General features: G+C 41.5%; 1 protein-coding gene across 14 annotated transcripts in view; it reads left to right on the top strand.

The window, feature by feature from the left end:
• LOC108081755 (transcriptional regulator ATRX homolog) overlaps window positions 1-19,888 on the top strand; it is a 596,348-nt gene that overhangs the window by 466,102 nt on the left and 110,358 nt on the right. For 12 of the 14 annotated variants that reach the window (XM_070283643.1, XM_070283638.1, XM_070283631.1 and 9 more), the window contains one exon: window positions 18,863-19,068. The exons of the other annotated variants lie outside the window; for them this stretch is intronic. In XM_070283643.1, the coding sequence (XP_070139744.1) occupies window positions 18,863-19,068 (206 nt within the window). Of the gene's footprint in view, window positions 1-18,862; window positions 19,069-19,888 lie in introns of those variants that run through there. 14 annotated transcript variants of the gene reach the window in all.

Below are 19,888 nucleotides of genomic sequence, written 5' to 3'. Positions count from 1 at the left end.
GACTTTGGAAAACCTAGAAACGGAAGAGAAACCAAAATCACCGATAGAGGCTCATTGCGAAAGACACTTCCTAGGAAATCTCCAGTTCGCAGCAGATGGAAGGTTCATAGTAAAGCTTCCCTTTTCTGAGCAATCATCAGCCCTGGGGGCATCGCAGAAAACTGCAACTAACAGGTTCCTGGCACTAGAGCGCAGAACATCACCTGAAGTCTGGAAAGGTTTCGTAGATTTTATGGACGAGTATGAAAGCCTTGGACACATGAAAGAAGTGCCTCCCACAAGGATACCTACGGATCACTACTTTATCCCGCACCACTGTGTGCTAAAACCTGAGAGCAGCACTACAAAACTTCAGGTAGTGTTCGATGCTTCCTGCAAGACCCCCAGCAACAAGTCGTTAAATGATATATTGTATGCTGGACCCACCGTACAGAGCGAACTGTTTGCAATTTTACTACGGTTCCGCATTCACAAATACGTGTTCACAGCCGATATAGAGAAAATGTATCGCTAGGTATGGATACATCCTGATAATCAATTTTATCAATTAATCGTCTGGCGAAAGAATCCATCAGACGAACTCAAGTATTATCGACTTAAAACCGTAACATACGGTACAACATCAGCTCCATTCCTAGCTACAAAATGCTTGGATTTCTTGGCTGAGAAAACCAAAAAGAATTTACCGCTTGGAGCAGCCGTGCTCAAGCATGATTTTTATGTAGACGACTGTCTAACAGGAGCAAATAGCATCCCAGAAGCAGTTCAGATTCAACAAGAGCTAAACAAAATACTGCTACCAGCCGGATTCAAGCTCCGAAAGTGGTGCTCCAACAATGACGAAGTTCTAGCACAAATTCCAAAGGAAGACGTAGTCAGCCACGTCAAATTAGACGAAACCCTTCAACACTACAGTGTGAAAACATTGGGTTTGATCTGGGTACCAAATAAGGATCAGCTATGTGGGCGATCCCAAAAAAGTGAAGCGTCAACCATCACCAAACGAGTGGTGAGCTCGGAGGCATCACAAATTTTCGATCCACTAGGACTATTCGCTCCTGTTGTGGTAAAGGCTAAGATATTCATGCAAAGCCTGTGGGAGCTGAAGATGGGCTGGGACGACGAGCTTCCTCAACTTCTGCAAACTGAGTGGAAAAATTATCGTGCTGATCTACAAGCATTGAACAATTTGCAAATTCCACGGCACATCTTTGACGGAAAGGTGCCCATTAATCAGGAAATTCACACGTTTGTCGATGCGTCAGAGCGGGCATACGGAGCAGCAATCTATGTCCGAGCCACATATAAGAACAATCAAGTGTCTGTTCGGCTACTGTGCTCAAAGTCAAGAGTAGCGCCGACAGCAAAAGAGACGCTGCCTCGCCTGGAACTATGCGCCGCAGTCTTGGGAGCAGAGCTAACCCACAGGGTGAGGAAGGATTTACGTACACCAACCGATAAGGTACCTGGATACTTATGGTCAGATTCGACTGTGGTGCTGTCCTGGATAAATGCATCAGCATCATCATATCACACGTTTGTGGCAAATCGAATCGCAAAAATCCAAGCTGTTTCAGACCAATCTCAGTGGCGTCACGTGTCATCAGCTAACAATCCAGCAGATGTATTATCAAGAGGAATTGCCGCCAGCAGGTTAGCAGAACACAATCTATGGCTATATGGACCTCTATTTCTACATGGCTCTCGCGACAAGTGGGCTCAGGTACCAACTACCACCCCCAGCGATCTAGAACGCAGGCTCAATCACATAAGCTTGCCCACATGTCAAAATGAAATTGGCAGTGTACTCTACAAGTGCAACCACAGCAACTCCTTCAATAAGCTACAACGTATTGTAGCATATATGATGCGGTTCTGTAACAAGAAAAACAGATCACCCACAACTACATTGTGTGTCGGTGAGTTAACCAATGCAAGGACCATCATCCTGCGAACTATCCAGCAAATTGATTTTAGTGCTGAATACAAACAACTCCGAATCCACAAAACATTGGACAAAAAGAGCTCGATTGTCTCCCTATGTCCTATAATCGGAACGACGGACTGATCAGAGTCGGAGGTAGATTAGAAGAATCTAGCCTTCCATATAACGCGAAGCATCAAATTTTGCTTCCATACAACGATCCACTTGTGAAAATGCTACTGCGAGAGATGCATGAAGAGAACATGCATTGCGCGGCTCAAGCTCTAAGAGCCATTGCCAGACAACAATATTGGATTCTCAATGATAAAACAATGGCAAGAAGCATAATTCACAGCTGTGTCAGATGTACAAAGGCACGGCCCAAGTTGATGCAACAAATCATGGGCAACCTACCAGCTGACCGAGTAACACAAGCTCGGCCATTCTTTAACTCTGGTGTTGACTACTGTGGACCGATTTGGATTCATCACAAGCTACGTGGAAAAAGACCTGATAAGGCATACATTGCAGTCTTCTGCTGTTTTGCAACAAAGGCAGTTCATCTGGAGTTAGTAAGTGACTTGACAACAGATGCATTTTTAGCTGCTCTTCGACGATTTTTGGGTCGACGCGGAAAATGTCAGACTATTCACTGTGACAACGCAACAAACTTTGTCGGTGCCAACAATCAATTGAAGGCCTTAGAGGAAGCAATATTCACCGACAAAGCTCAAGAACAGATTATAAACCATTGCAATAAAAAGCAAGTGGAGTTTAAGTTCATACCGCCCCGAGCACCATCGTTTGGCGGACTCTGGGAAGCTGCGGTGAAATCTGCAAAGCGGCTGCTAATATCAGTCACAGCCACAGCTTCATTAACATTTGAGGAGCTTAATACCGTAATCGTGGAAGTCGAAGCAATCCTCAATTCCCGACCACTGACACCAATGTCATCTGATCCAACAGATACATCAGCTCTGACTTCTGGCCATTTTTTGATTGGTGAACCGTTAACCGCCGCTCCCGATGCAAATCTAGCCTCACCAGGGAAAACGTTGTTGAAAAGATGGGAGTTAGTGTCCAGATTAAAGCAAATGTTCTGGGACCAATGGTCTATGGAGTATCTACAAGAGCTTCAGATGCGCAACAAGTGGAAAACCGCATCACAAAACGTGAAGGAGGGACTACTTGTGCTAGTCAAGGAAGACAACGTGCCTGTGATGAGTTGGCCAATGGGACGAATAGTGAAGACATATCCCGGTAAGGACGACCATGTCCGAGTAGTAGATGTAAAGACTGCATCTGGGATCTTCAAACGGTCAGTAACTCGTCTCGCGCCACTGTTAAAAGAAGAAACAGCCATCAAACGTCCGCACAGTTCCACCGAAGATACAACGTCAAAGGATGAAATGCCAACACAGAGGAGGAAAGTGTCAACCCCGATCCTTCTAACATTGCTGGCAATGTTGCTCATTCTGCCACTAGCGATGGGACAACAGACAAAGGTCACGCATTTCACAAATCAGCCAGGTCTATTCTATGAAAGAATCGGGACCTCTAGAATGGCAATTTCAGATTGGACCATCATCGTATACTACGACTTGCAACCCTACTGGAGTGATATGAGAATATTGGCGGCCGGGATAACTGAACTCAAACACAAGTGTTCAGAATTACAAAACGTCAATGCATGTAACTCTATATATGCACACTTTCAACACGTACATGCCGAATTGCAAGCCGGAAATGAGCTTATTAACCACTCACGGCAGCGAAGATCACCGCTAGATATAGTCGGTAATGTGGCGAACTCATTATTTGGCGTGCTGGATTCCAAATATGCTGAAGATATGTCCAAGGTCATAAACGATGTCAAATCAAACGAGGACGTACTAATGATGCTATTGAAGAACCAAACATCAATCTTGGATTCAACTATAAATGTGGTAAGGAAAAGCAATTCAGCTACCAACGACCGCATACGAAACATAGAACAACAAATAGATGCTCTCACCAGAGAACCAGAGGAAAATACCAAGGCAACTATCTGCAACAAGCATTCATGATCCTGACAGCCCAGCTCACTCTACTGGCAAATGGAATGCAGCGAATGCAAAATGAGATAACCAACGTTCTTACCGACATTCGCCACCGAACAATTAGCCCCATGCTAGTTTCTCCCCAACAATTAAGGGATCAACTTGATCAGATTAGGGAGCACATCCCACCGGATCAACAGCTGCCAGTCAGTGATGTCATTTTTTTTTGAGCATAAAAAGCTGGATTAACAAAAAAAAAAAGCTGAAAAAAGCGGAATTCCATAAGGAAAAGCTAAAAAAAAAGCTTATTTTTTAAAAACCACTTTTTGTTTGTTTAATTTATATTAACAAAAGGAAAATTAATTAACAAAAATTATAGGAACTTCATTGACATTATATATAAAGAAATTATATTTAAATTATATTTAATATATCATCGCAATGCTCATCATCTTCGGACGGATAATAATCCCGTTGGATGAGTCTCTCAACGCAGCTACTTGGTAGCTGGTAGTCAAAACAGCATTTATTGCTTCGGCGTAGTCCATACCTAAAATATTAAGTAAATTAATTTCTAATTTAAAAATATATCTAAATAAGGACCTTATGGTTAGAATAGCGTTTAACGTTTCGACGCTTAGTCTATTTCGTATTTTTGTTTTTACTAAGTTAACTTGGCTGAACACCCGCTCAACCTCGGCATTTGACCAGGGAAGGGTCAGCATTTCTAATGCAACTAATGCCAGTTCCCTAAAACGGCAGTTTCCGCCACTGTCCCTATAAGTTAGCACTTCATTCCAGAAGCTAACGGTGTCGTCGACATTTTGCCATTGGACTGATTTTATGTCATTATACTGGCGTTCTAGTTGGTCAATATTGGGTGTACCAAAATACTCCAGGACTTCAGTAATGCTTTTTTTTTTAATATTCAAAATATTTTCTATAGAAAAAGCATCTATTTGTTTTAAGATATTGAAATTGTCTGGCAACCTGAAATTAAAATTAAAAAATTGTTTTATTTTGACAAATAAATAAAAAAAGAAAATATTTACCTTTGCTTTAGCTGTTTTGCAAGTTCTACCACAAAGCCTGTACAGCATTTTCTAACTTGCTTTTCTTCTAAGGACTTCATTTTCATGGCTTTTATTTCTTTCTCAAAGTCATACCCGAGATATAAATCGCTTTTGACATGTCTTTCAAAATCGTCGTCATTAATAATATCTACCTCACTATCTTGAGGAATAATTAGTTGTTTTAATGAGCTGATAGCGAATATAAGATCATTTAAAAGCTTAGTCGCATTTGCCGAATCGCTCTGGAAACATTTGTTGATTTTTTGCATATCCTGCAATATGGGCTTCAAAAATAGCAGGTACGCGTGTTTTTTTTTGTCACAGAACGAATCATAGAGAATGTTAGCTGTTTTGCATTTTTCATTCCGAGCAGCAATTCCGAAGTGAGTTTTCAGCTCATCCCACTGATCTAAAATTCGTGTGACTGCCATTTCGATGGACAACCACCTAGTGTCACATACCCTTGGAATTTTAAGGGGAGCCTTATGGTAAAAAATAAGCTAATTAATGTTTTTAATATTAATCAATGTTAGGGACAATCACTTCAACATACATTAAACACTTGCTACAGGTTAATATTAGTTTGGCATTAGTAGAAACTAAACTATTAAAAATATTAATACATAAATGGAATGACTATACACATATAAAACAGATATTTGTACTCAATATACCTTTTCGTTATGAATACACTCATACATTTTTTTATATAACGACTGCCGAATAGAGCTTTTTGAAAACCATTTATACGTTTCGTAAATTAAAAACTCCAAATCGTCTGGAAAGAAGTGCTTACAAGCGTAATTTACAGCTAATTGCACTGAATGACAAACGCATTTGATAAGTATAAGAGATGGTGCATCCTTTTTCAAATGGGTGTAAACGCTGTTTTTGCAGCCAATCATCACACTTGCGTTATCTGTTCCAATGCCGATTAATTTGTTGATGTCGAGTTTCAGACGTTTTAATTCTTGTCTAAGACCGTCTGCGATGGACAATGCATCCCCACCTTCTAATTGTACTAAACTTAAAAAAGTAGAAACTACTACTCCACGTTCTACAGAAAAGTATTTAATGACAACACCTAAACATACATTTTGAATAAATGAACATGTATAAAAATTATTGTAAATAATATATAAAAATCTGTATATTATCTTACCCAGTAATTTTGTGACGCTTACGTCTGTAGATTCGTCCAAAAGTAAGCTAAATTTTGAGCCGCCAATGTCCTTAAATAGCTCCTCGTTAAAATGGGGAGCCAATGCATTTTTAATAATATAAGTGCATTTAGTACGGTGCAGCCTAATTTTCGACGCGTTGTTGCTGTCGTCAAACTTTTTTTTGACAAAGGTCACTTAAATGGTTGACAGAAACGATTGCGCTATGCTGCGCAACAAATAAGCAAAGCGCTGCCTCCTGTTCAAATGTTTTAGTAGGCAATTGAACAAAATTTATTTTATTTTTTTGTACAAAGCCCGCCATTGCACTGGTATGCTTTTTTGTAGCACCATGTGCACGTACATCGCAAAGTTTAGCAGTTATATTGCATTTGCAATAACTGCAAAACACTCTGGTCAAGTCGGTGGGATCCTTCCTAATCCAATCCTTAAATTCGGTGTTTTGAAGCCAGGCATCTCGGACCTTTTGCTTATAACTTTCTTTTGGCATCGTTAATTTATGTGATTTCTTTGAACTCCACAATCGAATTTCACAATATTAGCGATGGAAGACGCGTCAAATTTAGGTATGGACTTTTGGATGATGTTATTCGATATAAGTATATATCGATACTGTTGCGATATAAATTAAAAACAATAAACACATTTAAATCAGAACTTAGAATGCATTACAATTAAAATTAAGAAAAAAGCATCTCAATTTTCTAAAAAAGCTGGAATTCCCGCTGCCCGCTGTTTTAAAAATTTTCCCGCAATCACACTTCAAAAACAGCTGAATTTGACGGGAAAAAAGCGGAAATGACATCACTGCTGCCAGTCTCTTCAAATGACGTAATACAACTCTATCGAATCACGCATGCCGAGGGAACAACAACCACTGACCATGTTATCTTCAAAATAACGCTGCCATTAGTATCCACAGCGCAGCAAGAAGTTTTCAGCGTCATCCCCATCCCTGCATGGAAGGCAGGAAGCTGGCATGAATTCAAGCTCAAAACAAGGATCATAACTGTCAATGCCCATAGAGATCAATTCATGGGACTAACTACTGACGAGTTTGATCAATGTCTACAATTGCCAAAGGATGAACACATATGCGTCAATCATCAAGCTACGTTTAGCGTAGATAATCGATGTGAATTTCAGTTGTTCAATAACAAGACTGAAACGGAATGTGAGACTGCTAAATCGAAGTCCGATTTAATATGGTCAGCAACACATCAACGAAACAGATGGATGTTTGCAACCCACAGTCCGATCGAACTGCAGGCTGTATGCAAGGGAGTTCCCTCCACAGTACAAATGGAAGGAACAGGCTTACTATCACTCGCCGCAGGTTGCACGGCACGCAACTCAAAAATCAGTGTTAGTACATTTAGCACAAGCCGCAGCGAGACAAAAGCAGCATATGTTCGTTTTGGCAACATCACCAAGATAAACATAGAAGAGACACCGAAACCAGGCGTAGAATCGACGACCAAGACAGCCGACGCCGAATTACGCGAATTAGATGCCCTACAACAACAACTGGCCAAACTAAAGGATGCGAAGTACGAAAATCAAGTCAGCATTGTACACCATCATCAAGTAGCCGCCTATGTGGCACTATCAATATCAATACTACTGATCGTGACCCTGAGTCTACGATATCGACGAGGCAATTGGAGAACACCACAATGCGGCCCCAATCCCCGGACAACAAGTGACCAGCCAGCACCCGAACCTACCCCACGGAGTTTTTCGTTCGACATTACTGAAGGTTGAACACCCATTCAACGGCCGGGAGAATGTTCAGTCGCTGCAATATATATATAATTCATAATCATAACATTACATAATCTGTAATTCGTCAGTCACAGCACTCTCATATGCAGCCAAAATAAAGTATAGATTACCAGGTCAAGCGCATATGTAGATTCTGCTGACGACGATGAAGTGGAATGGAGCAATAGCCTCATTCTGCATATACCATTACAACCTACATTATTCTTGCACATCAACATTTGTAACCAGAAGCATATTCGTTTCCGCATGCACTAGCAACCTACATTATTCTTTATCATTAATATTCGTAAATGCAATCACATTTGTTAGCTATAAATATCGTTAAGTTTGAATCAATAAAGTCAGTAATCATCTGCAATTCAAAGAGATCTTTACTCCGCCAACTGCAGTCCACCTAGTTCAAGTGCTGGGTGCGACACAAACAAGGCAATTAGTTTATGTGCTATTTTGCCAGGCATCGAAGCCTACTCACACTAACAAACACTCATACAAACAACCTCTTTGGCTTTCTGGACTGCTTCGTCGTGGTCCTTCTCACTTGTTCCGAAAATAATGATATCGTCGATGTAGTTCATCACATTCTTGCATGACGCTAAAAGTTCCTCAAGCCTTCGTTGAAAAATTTCAGGTGCAGAGTTAACGCCAAACATAAGTCGTTTGTATCTGAATAGCCCGAGTGGGGTAATGAAAGTGGTTATGCTCCTGCTGGTCTCATCTAACTCTAACTGGTGATATGCACTCATTAGGTCTAGTCGTGTGAAATATTTTGCGCCCTTCAATTTGGTCATAAAAGTGTCAAATACTGGTAGTGGGTAATTCTCCCTCAAAATTGCTTTATTTGCCAGCCTCATATCTATGCATATTTTGATGTCGCCATTTTCTTTAACCCTAGACGGTCATGCTTCGTCGATTCGACGACGCAAAATCACAAAAGATCGAAAAATGGAAAAAAGGTCGTTTTTTATTTTTATTTTTAAGTATATTCTTAATATGAGAATGAATTATTATTTCTAATTTTGAACAGTTAAAATGTTGAATTAAACGATGTAAAATTTTTTTTTACAATATTTGTTTGTTTTTTAACAATTATACTTATTTTAAAATTGGCGTCGTCGATTCGACGAAGCATAACCTGAACGTAGGAAAAATAAGCATGACCGTCTAGGGTTAAAAGCAATGACCATGGGTGATATCCAGGGAGAATGGCCTATTACTCGTTCAATGATATCAAGGGCCAGAGCTTCTTCCAATTTTGATGTTACTTTATCCTCCAGTGCAATTGGTATTCGCCTCAATGGTTGTTGAATTGGTTTAACGTCTGGATTTATGGATAACTTCACTGGTAATCCTTTCCACTTTGGAAATGGCGTTACTTTATTTATTTGCTTGACTTCGAGGCCGCGGCGTAAAACTTTTAGTTTGAGTGCTGTGTCCTTTCCGAGTAGTGATTGCGTTCCGTTTTTTATTACGAAAAATGAAGCAAACACCTCAGGATTCTGATTAATTGATATAGGCGCTTCGAAAACACAAATTACTTGCAGCAATTCGCGTGAAGCATATCCTCTGAACTGATTCGATGAATTTGGCCGAACGTTGAATACAGTTGCGTTACCCAACTGGAGGTATGACCAGTCCTCCTATAACGAGATCCCGAGTCAATTACTAGTGACTGTTCGCGCCCCCCAACTCGACATTGAATCAACTCATCCTCATCATCGCTTTGGATTTTAAAACAATTTAATTTAGGTTTTCGTTCAGTCCCTTCTTCTACCAAACGTTCTACCAGACGTACATCGCTGCGTTGACGTTTTCCTGTATCATGTTGATTAAAGGGTCGCTGTCGTTTTAGGTTGGTTCTGCCTTTAATTGCAAAATGGCCAATCCGTGTGCACTTATTGCACTTTTGATTTATGGCTGGACATGATGGGCTGTTGTTATTGTGGCCTTTACGACCACATCTCCCACATTCAAATGGCTTATTTGGGTTCACGTGCCCTCCTGAGATTTTCCTTATTAGATAGATATTCTTGAACAGATGCCTCTCAAAACTTGAGTTCTGTTTTGGTGAAAAATATACATTTAATTTGTCGACCAGTACCTTATATATATCTAAATCTGTATCCCCCACATTATCTATAATAGCGTCAGGTAAGGAGAATGCCACAGTTTGGAGCTGTGGCCCACCGAAATGTAATAATTTACTTCTCTTCCGTATGGGAGTATCAATTTCTTCCGCTATAAGGTAAATTTCAAAAGCTCTCAGCCACTTCTCCCACTCGACGCGCAAAAGAGACTTATCCATGGCTTCGCAGAGAAATGGCTTAATTACGGTTTCCATTACTATCGTTCGTTATGTCTGAAATGAGAAAATAATTTTTTTTTTTATTTGGCAAACTGCCACTGACTCAGTCAGATCGCTTTAAATATTCAATTGTTTTTAGTGTACAATTCCTGACCCGCGGTCAGCTTTAATAACTCTTGCGGCTCATACTTTGTATAGCCTCTGACTTAGAGCCAGTTTCACTCGTTTTATTCCGACACGTACTCTTGGTACTGCCCCTGACTCAAAGTCAGCTTCATGCATACATGCATATGTATTTATTTCGGCACGTACTCTTAGTACTGCCCCAACACTCTGGTTGCTTATTTTCTCTTAAAACACTTGAAGTGCTCTTTTCCTTTTCTCTCTTCTTCTTCTTTTCTTTTTTTTTTTTTTTTGAGACAGCATCAAACTGCAACAACAAAATGATGGCAAGAACAGTTACTCCGTTCTCTTTGATTTGCAAATGAGTTGCTCTCTACGTTCTTTTCAGACGAAAGTGAATGTGAAACAAAACTAACGGAACTGTTAACTGTTCACTCCGCGTGTCTTTAGGCTTTACTGCAGAAAATTTTCTTTAGCACAACACTTTTTGTTTTTATTTGCTATAGTTTTATTTATTTTTTTTTTACCTCGTCGCCAATGTATTAATCCGCCAGTAACTCTCAGTATAATTGTAGTTTTGCTTTCGATATTTATTTATGTATTTTCAACTTATTGTACAAATTAGAATATCCGATTAAGTCCGCTCTCGGCTGTTGTTTCTTCCTCACTGCTCTCCCGCGTGATCTGCATCAGAGCACGGACCATCATCTCTCTTCGTGGGGGAGTCAGAGGCGCTCTCTCGCACCGGTTCCCACAGCATGCATGAACTTTCCGAATCAAGAGGAGAACAAAAGGCTGCAAGAAGAAGCATGCAAAATCGTGTCGGAACAAGTGGAAGGCAGAATGATACAGTTATAGCAGTTGAGAGCAGCTCGATCGACGAAAACACAAGAACGCTGAAAGACCTTGTGCAGCTGCTTGCCATAAAGTTTGGAGCGGAGGAGCAAAACAGTGGATGCTCGATTACAGCGGAAAGCTTCGCGAAAATTATTCCAGAGTTTGACGGAGAATCCATTCCAGTAAAGTACTGGTTTGACAATTTTGAGCAGAATGCTGTAGCCTACGGGCTGAACATAAAACAAATGTATGTCCAGGCTAGGGCGAAAATGGTGAACACTGCAAAATTATTTTTGGAGTCTACGTTTGTTCATCAATACTCAGAAATGCGTATGCTGATGGAGACAGAGTTTAGTCGTCAATATGTGTGCAGTGCTGATGTCCATGAGCAGCTCCGTACTCGGAAGAAACGCAAGGACGAATCATTTCATATATACCTACTGCAGATGAAAAAGATTGCGTCACTTGGCAACATCGATGTACGTTCAGTAATCCGTTATGTTCTTGACGGCCTAAGCATGAGGAGTGACTTTAGATACTCTCTCTAATGTGACAAAACGTACAAAGAGCTACAGGAGCAGTATGAGGTGTACGAACGCTTGGGCGAGAAGCCGTTCAAGCCGAACAACGAGAGGTCGACGGGGTAACGACATAAGTCCGCCGCCATAAGTTCGCCGTTTTAAAACGACATAAATTCGCGCGATCTTATGACGCTTGGGGACGCCATAAGTTCGCCGCAGGAAAAACGACATTATTTCGCCAGCCGCGATCTTATGTCGCCGAAAAGCGTACATACATACATACGTACATCCAAGCCGCGAAATGAAGTCATTTTTTCTGTGGCGAACTTATGGCGCTTTGAAGCGTCATAAGTCCGCCGCAAGTAATTTTTGAACGCCATAATTTCGCGCGAACTTATGACGCTTTTCGGCGACATAAGATCGCCGGAAAAAGACGCCATAATTTCGCGGACCAAATGTACTGGGCGAACTTATGGCGGCGGACTTATGTCGCTATGCCGAGGTCGACGCCGGACAATAGGATGCAGCGCGAGTTCAACCACAGGAGGAGTTACTGCTTCAATTGTAGATCTGTAGATCATTTTCGCAAGGATTGCAAGGCTGCCGTGAAATGCTTCAGATGTAACGAGGAGGGCCACATGTCGAGGGATTGCCCTGAATCAACTGCAGATGTTCAAGTTGTACGCAGTGCAAATCGCATTAAAAAGGTTACCATCAACGACGTGGAAGTGGAGTGTCTGGTAGATACGGGAGCCGACGTATCTATTTTGCGCAAGTAGTATGTCTTTGAAAAAATACCCAATATCATCTTGAGGAGATGTGCGTCAAAGCTGCGTGGGCTTGAAAAGAGGATGACGTGCCCAGTTGGCTACTTTTTGGCTGAAGTTGAAGTAGATCAGGAGTTGACGACACACAACTTTGTTGTAGTGGAGGATGCGGACATTGAGTATGATGCGCTGCTGGGTTTCGATTTCATCTCGAAGTTCGAATTTTCGATGTCAGCCGATGGATACAAGTTTTCTTCCCAGCTGGAGGAGAAGGCTTGTGAGAAGTCAAATCAGTATGATAAAGAAGTGTCGCAGCTGATCAAGAACTACAAGGCCGTGAATACAGTCGTAGAAGTCCCAGTCAAGATGCGGATGAAGGTGCTGAAGAAGCCGCCAACGGATCGAAATAGAAGAAGAGCAAGCATAACATCAGATCTGGCCAGCAACCACAAACTGCTTGAGTTGCGCAAAGCCCAGATTGGTGGCACCAAGAAGGAGAAGTCGCTGACTAAAAAGAAGTACCAGCTGCTGCAGAAGAAGTCGACCCACGATGAGATCTTCGCCCGCTGCCAGGAGTTGGCCTACATGAAGATGCGTGAGTCCCAAAAGTCAGCCATAGAGGACCGCAGAATTTTGAAAAAAGAAGCAGGAAAGTCGAAGATAAGATACAAAGATAGAGATTCAATGAGAACAGGAATTGTATAAGGGAAACTTTGATCGAAAACGAAAACCGGAAGTTGATTATAAAGTTGGAGACTTAGTCGCTATACGCCGGACGCAGTTTGTAGCTGGAAAGAAGTTGGCAGGAGAGTACATGGGACCGTACGAGGTTGCAAAAGTGAAGAGGAACGGCAGGTACGAAGTTCGGAAGGCCAGTTGTGACTACATGAAGCTGTGGCGATATGTGCAGGACAACGAGGATGAGTGGTCATCTGGTACAGATGAGTAGTCAGGAATGGCCGAATGTCAAAAGGGAAGTGATCGAAGCAGGCGGAGAGCTTCGAAGTGACGGCAGCAAATAGGGAGAGTTCAGCAGTTCGGTTGAAATTCAGCAGATATAGAAGCAGAGAAAGTAACTAAAGTTGAAAAGAAAACGTAAAAAGCAGATAATAGGAAAAAAAATTCGCAAATTTTAGAAACATATATAATATCCGAAAATTATCATAATAAAACGTAACATAAGAGGGTAAATACCCATCTCACATGTATGTCTACCCAAACCTAGTTCAACTCGGAAAAATAAGTCATATAGCTGCCATACAATCGATCGGCTGGACAAAAGAATTTAATATGAGTAACTTTCTTGTTTTTCAAAATACATACATATGTTAACCAAACTTTCAGATTCTATCCTTAATGGGGTCTTCATACAGAGCTTGCAGCTGTATCCCCCGTCTGTTGAACAACCGGTACATACCGTATCCGCATCCGTTGTGCATCTAAATTGTACACCCTTCTGTTGGGGATAGTTAGGTGATAGTTTTTCGGTGCAAAACTTCTATTCTTCCATAAGGATGGTCCAATATTGGGGTGAACCATGCATGAGTGATAGAAAAAATAAAATAGTTGTTCACGCCAGAAAGGCGTTTAATTTCGGAAGGCATTGTGATCCCGGAAGCTCTCCTTTTCTCTCCCTCTTCCTCCGGGCTCCCAGTCATAGAGCTTCTAATCCGCTCTCACTACCTTTAGTTTTGTTCTTTGTTTAGTACCAATTTACTCCCCTCCAATAATAGTGATTAATAATAAAATGATTAATATTAATAAAAAGAATATGAATTGGCCTGCTCAGCCCAAGCTTGGAATTAGTTCTTAACTTGTACATATCAAGTGAAATTTGCGACACCAAACATGTGCTTGATCGTGTTAGGTGCGAGGATGCGAGGAAACTACTACTGACCTGCTAACAAATGAGCTTTTGTTATTAATTCAGAATGTTGGTATAAATTTTATGAAAATCGGACAGCTATATCTTATAGCTGCCATAGAGCCGATCGGTAAATGAAGAGAAAATGTAAAGCTAGGAATGTAAATCTGTAACTGTCAAACTGTAAACATAAAAAGTATCAGAGAGCGGCAGCCGGATCAACCGGACCACCGGATAAACACCGAGTATTTTTGACACCCGAGTTATTTTTCGGCAACGAGAATAGGGTGCGAGTAAACACTCGACAATAATTCTCGTATATTTGTGCACACAAGCGTAGTTCGTCTACGAGTCTTATTTTGATTCGGTGTGTGTGTTGAAGTTGAGCGAGAAATGCTCGAAAGAGAAGTGAGTAAAAGCGAGAACACAATACTCGAGCCTAAAACAACACCCGGTGACTAGATGCTCTCGTTTATTTTTGTGATTCCTTTTGCAATCTGGTACAACCAAAATTCATTTAAGTAAATTAAAAGAACAGTATACATTTCCTGATGCCCATATGATACACTAATGCAGTTTTCATTAATTAGCTACTTCATTAGAACCTTGAAAGAGACCACTATATGTGTAATTTTGTGTAATTTGGCTTGAATTTTGCTTGGATTATTTTGGTAATACGACTACGGTCACACCGACCGTAAAAGGTAAACAAAAAAAACGGCCGCCATTCCAGGCGTATTACTATGAATTTCTGAATTCCTCGTCGAAGTATTCTTGCATAAATAAATGCAGAATCCTTTAAATTTATGTTTTTAACCTATAATGCTTAAATTTTTTTAAATTATTACCAAAAAAAATTTTTCAATTAATTTTACAGCGTAAGAACCTTGCCCTCGCAAAACATATTATTTTTCCTAATTTTCTAATATTTTTTCAGGTTAAAAAAACCAGCGAAATGATATAAAAATAAAATTCTCATTGTGAGACCATACTGTCAATGAGCTGGCTAATACATTTTTCAATTACAATTTTCTTCATTAAACCCGTATTTTGTTATCGAGTATCTAGTATATTTTATGTAGATCTATCGATTATCGCGGCAATGAAGTAGCTAATGCATTATTCTAATGCATTAGAGCGCCATATAGTCGTCCTGCTCGCCCTTGTGTAAAACGCTATAGCGCTGTCAAATCTTTAATGAAGTCTCTAATTAATGCGGCTGTGTCATATCAGCATGATTTCTTGTTCTTTTAATTAACCAAAAATAATAACATATATATGGTACATAGTTCATTCTATATTTCGTTGACACATAGTAAAAAAACCGAATGCTAATCGAGCGAGTGGGTAAAGCACACAAAAACTACTCGGGTGACTTCAAAACACCCGAGTATTTTTTGTGTGCTTTACCCACTCGCTCGTTTACTTATGTGTGCTTCAACTACTCGCTCGTTTAGTTATGTGTGTGGGTGCCACCGGCACCGAGCAACGAAAAGTACCGGGTGTAAAATGAATAAAAACAATCGCTGAAAACGTAATCGGGTGCTCGGTAGACATGCCACTCGTTATACTCGTTTTTTTTTTTTTTTATATTCCATTTATTAAGACATACATACATTTGACTAAACAACAAATAAACAAATAACAACAAAAGAGCGAAGACTGCGGGTTGTTGGGTAGAAGGGTGCTATATTAACGGTGTAGATGGCCATGGTCGCGCGGTACCGCCGCTAAGCATTGCTTCGCGCGAGGTACAGGCCGCCTACTCCGCTCGCATCCTTCTTTCCGTCTCCAGGGTCCTCTGCGTTTTCATAACGCTAGCCACGAACGTGGCTGTCGCGTCCCAGGCCTTCTGGCTGGCAAGCATGATGGGGACCAGGTTATCAGCTCCGATGGCGGCGCCCACGACTTCCTCCAGTGCTAGCCGCTCGTGGTGAAATCGATGGCAATCGAAGAGAACGTGGTGCACGTTCTCCTCCACTCCAGTCCCGCATTCAGGGCAGTGGTCCTCTGTGTCGTGGCCGAATCTTTTGAGGTAGCTTCGAAAGCAACCGTGTCCACTAAGTGCCTGTGTTAGGTAGAAGTCTACCTCGCCGTGTTTTCGGCCTACCCAGCTTTGGACGTCCGGAATCAGGCGGTGAGTCCATCGGCCCTTAGTAGAATTGTCCCACCTGGACTGCCACCGGGCGATGCTCCTGCGCCTGGCACTGACCCTGGCCTCGCGCCTTTCCGACGGGTTGTCCGGCTCGCGTGAGAGACGGGCTTCCTGAGCTTCTCGCACTAGCTCTCCCAGCGGCACCAGCCCTGCAATGACCAGGGCCGCTTCGTCGGAAACCGTCCTGAAGGCGCACGCTACTCTCAGGGCGCACAGGCGGTAGGTACCTTCCGCACCCCTCACGTAGCTTTTAACATTCGCGGCCTCCGCCCAAACCGGGGCTGCATAGAGGAGTTGGGAAGTGACGACACTCGTGAGCAACTTCCTCTTGCACTGCTTGGGGCCTCTGGTGTTCAGCAGGATTCTGGAGAGGGCTTTTACTGTTCCGCTAGCCTTACCGTGGATATATTCCAAGTGTTCTCTATAGCAGAGGCGGGTATCCAGGTAGACGCCCAGATACCTTATCGCGCGCTGCGAGGTAATTGGCAGGCCGCCAACCCGAATCTCGGCCGTTTCCACGCGCTTTCTGCTAGATATCAGCACTGCTTCCGTCTTTTGTGAGGCCAGTTCAAGGCCAGCGACTGCCAACCAGGACTCAACCGCTCGGATTGCGCTGTTTGCCATTGACTCTGCCTCTGCCAGCTCCTTCGCTACGACCACCAGCGCCACGTCGTCGGCAAAGCCGACTATGGTGGTATTTTCGGATAGCGGGAGGTTTAGTACTCCGTTATACATAGTATTCCAGAGCAGAGGCCCCAAGACGGAGCCCTGCGGGACTCCGGCTGAGACCTCGTGCGATCTGGTGCCAATGGTGGTTTCCAGGATGAGTGTCCTCTCGCTGAAGTAGCTGCGGATAATCCTTAGTAAGTAACCGGGGATGTTAAAGGCTTCGAGGGCCTCCAGTGTCCGCCTCCAGTCCGCAGAGTTGAACGCGTTCCGGATGTCCAGCGTTACCACTAGGCAGTACTCCTTAGCGCCGTTTTTCCATCTAGTGCCTGCGATGGCATTCGCGGCCAAGTTGGTGACCACTTCGATGGCGTCCAGGGCAGATTTCCGTTTCCGGAAGCCGAACTGGTTTTCCGAGAGTCCACCAGCGCGCTCTATAGCAGCCTCCAGCCTCGCCACGATAACCTTCTCAAAGACTTTTCCGATCGTGTCCAGCAGGCAGATGGGTCTGTACGACGACGCTTCCCCCGCGGGCTTCCCCGGCTTCGGCAGGAGAAGGAGCTTCTGCCGCTTCCATCGCTCTGGGAACGTGCCTTCCGAGAGGCACTTGTTGAAGATCTCGGCGATCACATTGGGGTGCAGGGAGAGCAGCATCTTGGTCGCCCTGTTAGGTATCGAGTCGGGACCTGGTGCCTTCTTATTATTCAGGGTCCTCGCAGACTCTAGAATCTCCTGTTCCGAGACCGGGCATATCTCCCAAGAGTCACTGCTCACCGGATAGTGCAGCGGCTGTCCAGTTGGGAAAAGCACCCTGACTATTCCTTCAAGGGTCTCCGGGTCCGAGGGGGCTTTGCTGCCGGCGTTCACGCGCTTCACCACCTTTTTATAAGTTATACTCGTGCAAGTTTATGTGTGTGCGACTCGTTTACTTTATTTGCCGGTGGTAAGAAACACCGGCACCAAAATTTTGACAAGTGTGAATAGAGTTGTCGAAACAGGCACCCTTGCCGTTCTCTGATAAGTATAGGTAAAATAAAATGAACGAAAACTGAATGAAACTTTGCATATAGTCTACTCTCACTGCTATATATGTCGGAACGGGCCGGATCGGACGACTATATCATATAGCGCCCATACAAATGATCGATAAATTTTTAGAAAAAAAATTATAACTTGACTGTTTTTCAACAGTGAAATGAAAATCGGACGACTATATCTTATAGCTGCCATAGGAACGATCGGGAAATTAATAGGAAAAAATTGTATAACTTCGTTGTTTTTCAACGTATTTTCATCTACTCGGAGATATAAGCTTATTTTATTATTCTAGAATTTTGGTATAAATTTCATAAAAATCGGACAACTCTATCATATAGCTGCCATAGAAACGATCGGTAAATGTAGTAAAAATGTAAAGCTGGGAATGCAAAACTGTAACTGTCAAACTGTAAACATAATAAGTATAGGTAAAATATAATGAAATAATATCTGCAAGGGTATACAAACTTCGGCGTGCCGAAGTTAGCTCCCTTTCTCGTTTTGTTATAATATTAAATTGTTTAATATTTATTTGAAATATTTGTATAATTATAAAACTTTATATCAAATAACAATTTTTTTTTCAGATTAACGATTCCTCAAAAGATTGAAAGAACTGTGCCTGTGCTACCAAAGGATACCATACTAGCTGATTTATTACGGCAATCAGACCTAGTTTACAAGTACCATGAGCATGACAGTCTTTTAGAAAATAAAGTAGAGCAAGAGTTAAGTGAACAAGAAAAATCGGATGCGTGGGATACATACGAGAAGGAGTTGCATTTAAATTTTGGTATGATTTTGCATGATTTATTATAAGGGGATTTTATATTTATTGGTTAATAGTTTTAAATTTTATTAATAAAGTAATATTAAGTTAAAATTCAAGTCGTCATCTCGTCTTTGGTTGAGTAGTCGTATTCACTCGCTAAATATTGCTCGTCTTCTCTCGGCATTATTGTTGTCTAGTAAAGTTTTTTTATTTAAATAAAAACCATATAATAACACAATATTTGAACAATTTTTGATAAATTTTGTATTGAAAAATATTTAGAGGTAGAGGAGTTACAGGGAATCTCCCGAGTCGCCTCCAAGAAAAATTGGTTTGCGGTGTACATCCTGACTGTCCACAGAATCATCTGATCTAAAAAAATTATATTTCATTCGTTAAAGGATAAGTGTCCCGAGGTATTCACAAAGCGTTTTTATTTAAAAATTTTTTTTCCCGATTTTCTAACAAAATTGAAAGTCAAAACCCCGATTTTTGACTAAAAAATTAAGTTAATTTGTTAAATATAAATGTTATAAAATTAAATATTTAAAAAAGCTCAACGTTAGTGCCTGTAGAATTACTTAACGAAGTTATGTTCCAAATTTCAAACCGATCGCGATCGGTTCAGTAGATTTTGAGTTATCGTGCACACCGATTTTCAAAATGGCATTTTTTAGGAGAGCGCTTTAAACTTTGTGATGCTCATGCATTGAACACTAACCGGCCTTCGTTCAACTCTGCATAACTTTGTCAATTTTCCTATAATCGATGTAAAACAATGGACACAAAAGATATTGAGCCATTAAAGTAAAAAATAAAAAAAATTTACGGAAATAAAAAA

The sequence above is a fragment of the Drosophila kikkawai genome, chromosome 2R (genome assembly GCF_030179895.1).
Source record: "Drosophila kikkawai strain 14028-0561.14 chromosome 2R, DkikHiC1v2, whole genome shotgun sequence".
Lineage (NCBI taxonomy): Eukaryota > Metazoa > Arthropoda > Insecta > Diptera > Drosophilidae > Drosophila > Drosophila kikkawai.
Note: the sequence above shows the minus strand (reverse complement) of the source record. Positions and strands in the feature narration are given on the sequence as shown.